Source organism: Pterocles gutturalis, unplaced genomic scaffold (genome assembly GCF_000699245.1).
Source record: "Pterocles gutturalis isolate BGI_N339 unplaced genomic scaffold, ASM69924v1 scaffold38874, whole genome shotgun sequence".
Taxonomy (NCBI): domain Eukaryota; kingdom Metazoa; phylum Chordata; class Aves; order Pterocliformes; family Pteroclidae; genus Pterocles; species Pterocles gutturalis.
The window spans coordinates 1-11152 of record NW_010134572.1 but is presented as its reverse complement, the minus strand read 5'-3'; the positions used below and the strand labels follow the sequence as shown (position 1 = coordinate 11152).

Sequence of the window (11152 nt, the reverse complement as noted above, 5' to 3'; positions counted from 1 at the left end):
GTAGGCGGCGGTGCCGTACCCCTGCACGGGCTGACTGTACGCCGGGGGGGCGGTCGGGGTGGTGTAACCTACAACAGACAACAGCCTCGTCAGAGCCGTTTGGTGACCTTCGCTCGGAACCTTTCAGACTATCGCGCTTCTGCGGATAGTTTATCAGACCTTGGGCACAGCGCTGATTTTACCGCTGCAGAAATATCACAGATATCCCCAAAATGATGAACTAACCCACGCCAGCCCTTCGCCTTCCTCACGGAAACCCCCTGCCCCGGGAAACTTCAGCCTCCAGCCCCAGCTCCACCCTCGCCATCCAAACCCCGGCTCCGCGGAGCTTTCTGGAAGCCACCATCAGCATCCCGAGGATGCTTGTTTACAGCCACCGAAGCTTGGGGCTATTGTAATAAAGCAGATGCGGGGCAAGACGAGTCATGCTGCGTCCTCCGAACGCAGGAAGGCTAAACAAAGCTCCCGTTAGCTCCAAAGTAACAGAAATCCAGCTGATTTCAGAAGTACGCTCCCATCCTTTCAGCTTTTTTGAAATATAAAACCACAAAATGGCACCAGGCTGCCTTGACGAGTCTTTCTGAGGCACTGATGAAGTCTTGTTCTAAATCAGTAATTCCAGGAACAAAAGAAAAACACTTTTTATTTGCTTTAACTTTAGAGAAAGGTCAAAAAAGACACAGAAGGTAGCTCCTGATGTACCTCCGCTTTTCTTAGAATTTCAGTTTGGTTTAGGGAAAAAGCTCAGAAATCATACACTTATTTCTGAACAATTTGACGAGAATATCCAAGATCCCAAACCAGCTCAGTTTAAATTACTCCTTCCAGCAGCTGCCGCTGTGTAATTTAGCCGACCATTCAGCTTGTCACAGAGGTGAGCTGTAAACCCGGCATTAACGCAGTGGCTTTTTATAGTTAAGAACCTCGCAAGCAAGTTCAGGTTATGAAACAGAGACTTGCAAGCAAAAAAAAAAAAATCAATTAAAAATTTTGTTAGCAAAAGCTTACTTACTAAAAATATAAAACATGGATTGCCAAAGAGCAGCCAACTGGTCTTGTCTTACTGCTGTGATTTTAATTGCATCAATTAAGATAACAGCTTCCCCATCACCTCTTATCTTTAACAAACACAGGACACTGGTGGCATACTCTTCCTCCTCATTCCATACAGCATTTTAGTGCTGTAGTTTTTTATTTCAATTCCCTAATTTACAAATCAAATACACTTCCAGCAGAATACAGAGTTCCCTCCCGAAGCACCGTGGTCCCGCTGGCCCTGAAACAGAACCAGGGCCCTTCCCAACCGGTGAGCGGAGAGGAAGAGAAGTGAGACGAGGAAGTTTGCACAGCACATTAGTTAAAAAAACCAAACTTTCTGTCCTGACTGACGCTCTCCGGTTTTCTGGTCAGGCTCGGGATCCTGACGAAGGGGACAGGAGCTTGTCCCAGACCCCTGCCTGCTCCCACAAGCCTCGTTCCTCCTGCCCTGGGCCCCCTGGCTTGTCACACTGCCACCGTCCTGCCGAACACCGCAGGGCTGCCAACCTGGAGACATCCAAGAGAGAGAGCAAGCTGGTCTCCCACTGGGAATAACCTCCACGAATCACTAGGAAAACAGTTTTCCTGGTCATTATTCCTCTTTGCTGTGAGGTTCTTTGAAAAGCAAAGTCCTGTTCTGAGCAGGGTGAAGGGGATGGGATAAAAGGAGCAGGATTTTTAGAGCCTGGGACAAATTTAAACAGTCCAAACACTTCAACATCAGCCACCACAGCATTTTCCTCAGAGAGCACCACCACCAGAAGTTAAAGAAATCCTTCTTTGAACCGGCCAAAACCTGACCACACACGAAACCCTGCTGTTTGCGTAAGTACAGCCTGCAGCAAGTGCCGCCGAAGCCACAGCCCTGCCCTGGGCTGCTCTCGTCAGCCGTGGAGTTCCAGGGGGTCCTGCCACTCCAGGCCTCCTTTCCCAGGAGGTTCTGGCAGCACTGACCTCTCCAGCCACACAAGTGAGCAGGTTTAACACCTGGCTCTGCACAGAATTAAAAAGAGGAGAAAAAAAATAATGCTGAATTTTAGTGCTTCAGCTCTAGATGGAGCATTTCCCTCATGTGAATGTGATAAGCAGGAAGGGTTTGTACCAGAAACAGAAAATTCAGTGATTTAACATCCCACTGGTCTACATTTTCATTTCATCAGCTTAGTTTATGTACTTGGAAAATCCTCAGGAGCTGTATTTTTGAGGGGGCCATTTACATCACACCGCTTCTCCCTCCTCCCCCCACATCAGTAAGATAAATGGTGAGTTCACAGGACAGCTACTGTAAGAAAAAGGGAACAGAAGAACTTTGATAACTGGCTTTAGGAAGTCCAGTTATGTGGCTCGGTTTTCTCTCAAAGTACCCAAGCCTGCAAGCAAACCCTTACTGAAGTCTGGGAATTCTTCAGGCGGAGGGGAAGCTTGCAGGACTTGGTCCTCAGAGAACACCAACTCAAAATACTGGATTCAAACGGATTTATTCTGAAATAAGCAGGCTCCAGGTCTGCTAGCAGCAGGTTTTGAAGGTTTCTTTCTGATGCAAGCGGTATTAAAAGCTACCCACAGGCTCTGTGTGCCCAAAGAGACGACTCTCGTTTGGCAGCGTATCTTCTACCAGTGTGATCTGGAGAAGGGGACGCAGAGGATCGCCCTGCTCTGCTGCATCCTGGTCTAACAGACCGGTGTGGTGGCCAAGACAGCTGTGGGTATGCTCACGTCAAATTCTGAATCCATCAGAAACTGAACATCTACCCAACCCTCAACTTCACAGGCGAAAAGAGAAGTGGGAGCTGGCTGTCTTTAGAGAGTAATTCCCACTTAGCTACCTACAGGAGATCCATACTCGGACCTCTGAAATGATGTTTTTGCTCCCAAAGGACGTCGTTACATAGCCAATAACCCCAACAGATGCAGCGCTTTATTTACTCTTGTAATTCACACTTACACAGCACCGTGATTTAAGAGCAAACCACGACTGCAGATCTGTCGGTTAATCCCCTAACACCATTACCATCCGGGGAGCTACAGAGGAGCCCACCAGCTCCAAACCCCTCTTCTCCGTAACACAGCGCCAGGGTGACCCCAGGACACCTTTTCCTACAGCCCTGGGGAGGGAGGAAGCACAGCCTGGGCAGTAACTCCCACCTCGGGCGGCCCAGGAGTCAGTGCGAGGCTGGAGGCCAGAAGGTTTGGGATGGAAATGTCCCCAGACAGGCTAAAACAGCCCTCGTCTGACGCGGAGCAACCATCTTTGCTGTTCCTGCAGAGTCCCAAGAGGGTGTATTGCACAGGATCTGAATTTCCCTGACCACAACGGCATCTCACCCCAAAAATAGGCTGTTAGGACAAAAAGAGGCACTTTGCTTTTAAGTAATTGCAGGGATTCCTCTGCTACGAAAAGGCGATGCCCAGGAAAAATAAATTGAGATTCAACTATAAAAATTGCACGAAGATGTACGCCCCAGGCAACACCCCGGGCTGTATTTAGTACAAAAGGCAGAGATGGAGAGAGTGAGACAGGCTTCAGGTACTGTCAGGCTCACTCGCGCAGCTCTGGCTCCTCAAGAGAGGTGGGTGTAGGAAGAACAAACACAACCCAGTGCTCTGCAGGGAGAATAACATCAATGGTTCCACCACAGACCTGCGCTACGCGGAATGAGGCAAATCGCACTCGAAGGCCTGACACGAGCTTTTCTTTGACCACTTCTTTTCTTTTTTTTGATGAAAAGAAAAAGAAGCTTTTTGCCTAAAAAAAAAGCAGCTGTGCAGAAAAGGTGACTAATGTTGTTATTCCTCCAGCAAACATACTCCTAAGGGACAAGCGAAAACACCAATGGAGCAGCTTCCTGTGATCCCTACGGACTGGAGGCAGTAGTAAGGATTAAAAGACTCAAACATTTTGAAGAGAGAAATTTTGTAAGTCTACAGATCCTTTTTGCTGCCAATTTATGTCCATATACTTTCAAACGAAAGGAAAAAAAATCTGTAGATAGCCCACAGCAACGCTGGCTAAAGGCTCCCATTCTGTAGGACAGGCGCTAACTGCCAGCAGAAATTGTCCTAATTTGTGTAAAGATATTCAACATTTTAAATGGGATATAAATTTACATATTTAGGATATATAATTTCTCTCCACCTCTTCCTCGTGAAGGATTCCCCAATGGTTTCTGTGGCCAGACACCCCCTTGCCTGTCTGTCCTGGGATTCCCTCGCTTTGGGGAATACCAAATATTTCAGAAACCTCCTGCTGTAGTTGAAGGAAAATTTGTTTTCTTTTTCAGTCTCCTGAATATTCAGTCCAAACATAGCAGAACAGAATGATGTCTCAGCAGTTTCTTTCAGACATTAAGACACTGGGACGTACAACACTCCGGTTCAAAGAGCACACGTGGGAAGAGTTCACAGTGCGTTAATGAACGTGGGATGTACGCGGCCACGCTGGGAACCCAAAGACAACACAGAACATGCAAGGGTGGTGGTCGGGATGTCCGGACGTGTCTAACCGTGCTGTTCACCCTTTAGGAAACGGAAGGACAACAGGGCTAGATCTACCCGCAGTGTCTCGGCACGGCCGGCGTTAGTGCTCTGAGGTTTTATCCGTCAGAGACGCCGCTCAAAGGCTTTACAGAGAGACGTGGGGATGGCAAACAGCGCTCCAGCCCAGCAAATTCTTACCGACACAGCGTGTGCGCTCTGATGCTGGATGCTTTTAGCACTAAAAGTGACACCTAAAGGGTTAACAGCACGAGTTTAGACAGGATGAGACAGTGTTTTCCATGCAAGAGTGAGCAGGATAGTCAAACCTGTACTGGTCCCTTCTACTGTGGGAAGCACAAGACAAAAAGTAGAGGGTACACTATCAGAACAGGTGTACATCACTCCCACCGATTCCATTTTCAGGCACCGAGGTGCTGGGGACACTGGTTCTCAAGAGCGGGCCGAGCACCTGCTCCCATGCAGCTCGCTTTGCTTTGCTCTAAGCACGGCACCGTGGCCACGCTTAGTTCCACGGCATGAACCAGCACCCTAAAGGTTCCCTGGAAAATTAAATGGGCACGTTGATTTACTCCTCCTCGGTCCACCCGCAGCTTCGCATCATTTTTAACTGCCCTTCGCCCGAGGAAGGCTCTCAAGGAAGGAATCCCTTCCCAGATCAGAGCTGCTCAGAGTAACTCGGTGCGGTTTGGAACCGACTTCCCCCAGGGCTAACTCGAGCTCGGCTCTGTCCCCAGGATACGCCCCGCCTGGCGCGCACGGGGGCTCTTACCGGCAGGAGGCTGCCCGTAGGACGTCGCATACGCAGTCTGCCCGTACGTCGCCGTCGTCTGGGGCTGTGTGTAGCTGGCGTCGGTGGGCTGGCCGTAGGTCCCGTAACTCTGTCCGTACGTCTGCTCCAAAGACGATACAAATTGAATTTATGAACAGAAGTGACTCAGAGGTGTTGCAGAGACACTCACAGGGTGTTCCAGTGACATGCACAGGCTGGGGGAGCTGTGTTACCAGTTTCATTGAAAGCAACCAGGGTCAAGCCAAGGCTACTGGGAAAGTCTGGGTGCTACCGTAAATTTCAGGTCAGGTCTGTAATGTGGTTTTTCAACACCAGCAGTGGAGGGACAGCCTCTTACGTTTTCACAACACATCTCTGCTTTCCATAAAGCAAAACATTACAGCATCCAGCGCGTCCTAATGGCCTGGGCACCCACCAGCACACCCAGGCACCTCCCGAGGGCTAACCCCAAACATGAGGAGTGGCACTGCTCAGAGGGCAGAACCACACAAAGTAAAATGAGTCAGTTCCTTCAACATAAAACTGCTTTGGCGCTCACTAGAATAAACTTATTTAAGATTGTAGTGAAATTTTTCTGAACATCCTTCACATCCACCAGCCAACAGTTTGAAAAACAGGAGCTTATGTCAGCATCCGAGGATGGGATCAGCATACGTGGGCTTGCCATCACCAAACTGTCCCGGTTACAGCCACTCCCGTCCTGATGCCTTTGCATCCAGCGAGAGACCAGCTCCCGACTCGCACCTTCCCTGGGGCTCATTTTCAGGTCCCGACTATCACTGAATGACCGCTTCTGCCCATTGTCCAGCTCAGCACCACAAAGCGGCTCCTCGGCCGTGCTGACCCCATCGGCAGGGAGGCTGGATCAGTGCAGAGCTGCTGGGGCTGCAGTTTTACCAGCTAAAGGGCAACCTCAGCCCTGTGCCATGGGCTGGGCGGCTCAAACGTCAGGTGCCAGCCAGTTTCCAACAGCGTTGCGTGGCCAGCAGTTTGGGTTAAGATAAAAATCTAGTTACAGCTCAAGAAACGGCACGAAGACAAGCCACAATGTCCAGATTCCCAAAGGGATTTACTGACTCCTGCAGGAGCTCGGAACTTAAACGCCGTTTGGGATCTAAGCCTGTGTTCCTCAGGAGCCGGTCTCCCTGACCTCAAGCCACACATCTTAACTGAGAGTAGAAAAATCTCTGAGCAGATAGAATATTTCACGGTGTGTGGAAGCTCAGTGCATGGAGAGGCAGCAAACGCTGCAAAGTTCCCATGGCCATCTGCCTACAGCTGAGTTTCGCTGGGTAGTTGTTTCGGTCTCACATGAGAGGCCACTGTCAAGGCTTTCTGTTCCTACACCTGCCACTCTGCTCACGCTTGACCTTCCTTGTAATCTACGCATTTCTTAGCACTTCTTGCAGTAGTTCCGCCTCAAAATGCTTATTCAGATTAAAAATGACCATCACCTCCATTTAATTTTTTAATGCCGAGACTGAACCTGGGCTCCTCCTCTAACACGGATATTTTTCACAAAGCGCCTTCTCACCCTGTGCAGGGACAAGGGAGCGCAGTTTTCACACCCTCACTGCCTCGGAGCGGCCAGTGCAGGCACTGTGGCCGCGGCAGCCTGAGCCGGCACGGGAAGGCAGCTCCCACTCAGCCCCAGAGCCAAGCTGCTGCCACAACCAGAATTCACCGATTTGAAGCTGCTCAGTAACACTCCAACACGACAACAGGGTGGTTTTCCCCTCCACAATACTTTTGGGCAGCAGGATTTTCTCTTCAAAAGCCTCTCTGGAGAGGCAGGGAAAAATTAGCCTACATGACTTTTTAAGGATGAAAGTTTACCTTTGAAAACATACTTGGAGTGTGTATACAAGCGTGGCTTTAGTAACTTATATTCTAAGGATTAAAAATAATCATTGTTTAATTCATCTCTTAAAGATCATAATCATTCTGCAGTCTAGCCAAAGGATGGTATTAACAGTTTTCGCAACAATACCTCCGTGAAAAAATCTGTTCCCTCCCCCTCCTTTGCCCAACCGCTGCAATCTCACAAACGGCAATTTCCCGTTTGTTGTGGTTTTTTTTTTTAAGGTTTTCCTCTCCTACACCACTGAGTACAACACCCACAACACGCTGGTGTCAAACGCACACTGAGAATTAGGCTTTTGTAACCCTCTCGACAACAACCACCTTAGGCTTGGATATATTAGCAAGGAAGGGAACGGGTGAGGCTCCGGGACCTTTTGGTTGTTTTCATTTTAAGAACGCACTTTGGGCTGTGTGGGAAGCTACCAGACAGCTTTTAATGACAGATTTTGACGCTGGCGCTCAGCGTTTTTCATGGCTGGCGGAGCCCCATGCAGACACACGACCCAGCAGCGATTCTGACACCTCCCCATGACTTACCTGGGTGCTCTGTGCGTATCCTTGGGCTGGCTGAGGAGCGTACGCGCTGTAGCTGTAAAATGAATTTAAAGACATTTATAATGCATCCCTCATCCCTGACTTGTGCAAAACATCTATCTCAAGACAATCTCCAGATTCCAAATGATTTCTGCTGCAATACTAGGGCAATACAATATCTAAAAGCTAAAGGAAAATAACGGGATTTGCAAACATACCTGAGTTTAGATTAATCCCCAATTATTATATACTTATATTACATCATTTTAAAACAAGAAAGGATAAGACCATAATGCTACTTACCCCTGCTGAGCTGCAGCTTGGCTATAGGTACTGTAATCTGCAAGAAAAGAGGGGAAAAAAAAAAAAAAAAACGGGAAAAAAAGGTTGACAAAGGCTTAACAAAATTAACAGTGTAAGAGCAGAGCAGCTGGAATTTCCTCCTGCAGCTTGAAAGAACTGCTATAAACTGCTGGAAATCCCGTTTCAAAAGAGCCGTAAGGTAAATGCACTTTTGCAGCCTTTTGGAAGGAAACAAAAACCTCTCTTCCCTTCATTGTTACAGCTGTTTGCAGCAGCAACTTTGATCTCAGATGACCCCACTTTAATTTAACTGCCACCTTGAATGACACCCAAGGGGGCTGGCAGGAGGGGGGTTGTTTCAGAACAAAAGGAACACTGAGGGCTCACAAACCCCTCGGTTTCAAAGGGCCAGAGTTTTTGCGTCTGTACAACCACCACACTTCACTCTTTTTATTTCACTGTCCAGGACACAAACAAATGGCTGGGAAGTTCTAACACATGTCCCCTAGCAGCTAGGAGAAATTCCTTCCCCAAAGCCCCTATCCACACCAATACCCTGATTTGGAGGAGAGCAGAAATCCTGAGAATCCCAGCAGAAAAGCCTGCGCTGAAGGGGTTTGCTGGTGGGAATGGAAAATGCGTCCGCACGGCAATTAGGAGGCTATATTTGAAATGATTACAGCTCCTAGCTGCCCGCCTTCCCAAAGAGTCACCCAGCAACTCCAGTTCCCATCCAAACTTCCAGAGTAAATGATGAATTCATTGCTTAGGCCAGGCCTTGCCAGCCAGATTCCAGCTCTGACGGGACCACGAGAGTCCCAACGACAGAGACCAGGAGTGAGTCCAGACCCTGCTGGTGTTTGCTGCTCGGGCCACGGGATCTGACTGGGCTGGAGGCAGGAGCCGGACGCTGGCAGAGCTTTGCTCAGGTAGAGCCAGACAGTCCTGCGTGGGACGAGGTGTGGTGTTTCTGTCTTGACCGCACCTCAGGGTATGCTGATCTCGGTTAGAACACTAACCAACCAACTCGAGGAACCTGGCTGACAACCTCCCACAGCCTCCAGTAATCCTGCTGGAACGCCTTTGTCACCTTCTTCACAACCAAAATTGATGGAGCACCAGGAATCACTCTGACAAAACTTTCCATACACCAGAACCTCCTGCTTCTTGCAGCCGTGGATTCACCCCTAATAAAGCTTTCCTCTCCTCCTCCTGACCCCTCCACGTGAGCTTACGGCTTTTCCTCCTCCTCACTCCTCTCTGCTGACGCTGGAGTATGTTGACGGACAAGGAAAGGAAGCTCTGTGACCCCGGCAGCGACTTTTGACAGATATTAATTACTTTGACCTTGCATCATAGCGCAGGAATCAGTACGAGTACACAAGCAAGATGATCAAAATATTATGCACAAGAAAAAAGCTGCTGAACTGCTACCCAAAGGCTTCCACGCTCCTGAGACGCACCGCACAAGTTGTTAAACTACCCTGGCACCGCTCCTGCTTTCCTTACAGGTTGTCATGGTTGATACTGAAACACTGAGCGTGTTAAATTCAGCGTTGTTGCTCTTTTTTGTTCTTCAGTCTATACATGGCTCGAAGCTCTGCTAAATCCTGAGTGTTAAAAACCACTAACGCCCATTCTTATCAGCATCCCTCCATCCTCCCCAACATCTCACTGGACCCTCCTCCACTCCTGCCTCCATCCCAGAATGGTTTGGGTTGGAAGGGACCTTAAAGCCCACCCAGTGCCACCCCCTGCCACGGGCAGGGACACTTCCCACTAGCCCAGGTTGCCCAAAGCCTCATCCAGCCTGGCCTTGAACCCCTCCAGGGATGGGGCATCCACAGCTTCTCTGGGCACCCTGGGCCACTGCCTCACCCCCTGCACAGGAAAACATTTCTTCCCCAGATCTCATCTCCATCTCCCCTCTTTCAGCTTTAAACTAAACCTGCTCAACCTCCAACCACCAAAACCTCCCTACTCCTCATTTAATTCTCACTTTCTGCACTGGGTTACCCCAGTCCTCCAGGCTGTAAAAAAAATCCAGGCTGCTGAGCACAGACCTCCCCAACCTTCATCCCTTGCTGGCAGACCCCCAGCAACCCACCATCCTCCCAATGAGCTGCCGGGGCCTTGAGCTACACACACGGTCTCCAACTCAACACCCATCACACATCCCTTCCTACAGACCTCCCCCAGTCCTCCACACAACATTTGCCCCTTTGTAGGATTTAAATCCAAGTGTGGAATTTGCAGTTTGCTCCTGGTAATCCCTCTCTTCTAATTTACTCAAATTTAGATGAACGCAAAATGTTAAAAAAAAAAAAAATATGATGGCTCATTCAGTTAAAACCATTGCCGAGCCTTTATTTCCAGTGGGAAATTAATCTTCATCCTTCTCGTTCACGAGGCTCAAGAGCACAATTGCCCAGCTGAAAATAGCAGCTCCCCCAGAAGACCACTGCCATGGATGAAGCGGAAAGCCAGCTGTATTTTTAAACCCCATTTTGACAATTCCATCAGCACACGTTTCTTTAGGAACTTTTTACTTTTTTAAATCTCTCCAAGGGGGTATTGCTCATATACCCTCCATATTCCATGGCTTGTGCCATCTTCCTCTGCGGAGAAGTCCAACTTTTGGTTTCTAGGCTTTACTATTACCTCAAACACGACATTAAGTCTCGGTTTAGGCTTTAAGACTGCCTTAAACACAATGTTAAGTCTCAGTTTTGGGCTTTAAGACTGCCTTAAACACGATGTTAAGTCTCAGTCTTGACTATTTGCATCCAGTCGGAGCCCTGGTGTAAAACCACGTTTCCTTCTACGATGCTTCACTGTTTTGATTCAAATAAATCACATTTACACCAGAAACCGTCCTGCCCAGCCCCAGCAAGGCCGAGGCCGTGGAGGAAGCCTTCAGGGAGGCCACAGACCCCCCCCCAAAGAGCGGAACTCGGAGAAGCTCCCGGGGCTGGAGCCCCCAGGCCCCGCTTGAGCAAACACCCCGAAGGGATAACCGGGCTCTGCACCCCGGGAGGCCCTGGAGGGTCCAGGCCAGGCTGGTGGGGTGGGGCCAGGCCAGGCTGAAGGGGGGTCAGGCCGGCCCCAAGGCCGCACCCGGCCGGG

General features: G+C 49.3%; 1 protein-coding gene across 1 annotated transcript in view; it reads right to left on the bottom strand.

Moving 5' to 3' along the window:
- The window catches only part of EWSR1 (EWS RNA-binding protein 1), a gene marked incomplete at both ends in the record, with an annotated part of 17426 nt that extends 9363 nt beyond the window's left edge, over positions 1 to 8063 (bottom strand). Inside the window, 5 exon segments of the mRNA XM_010081635.1 lie at positions 1 to 68; positions 4842 to 4859; positions 5306 to 5426; positions 7727 to 7778; positions 8027 to 8063. Of these exon segments, the coding sequence (XP_010079937.1) occupies positions 1 to 68; positions 4842 to 4859; positions 5306 to 5426; positions 7727 to 7778; positions 8027 to 8063 (296 nt within the window).
- Positions 8064 to 11152: the final 3089 nt, after the last annotated feature.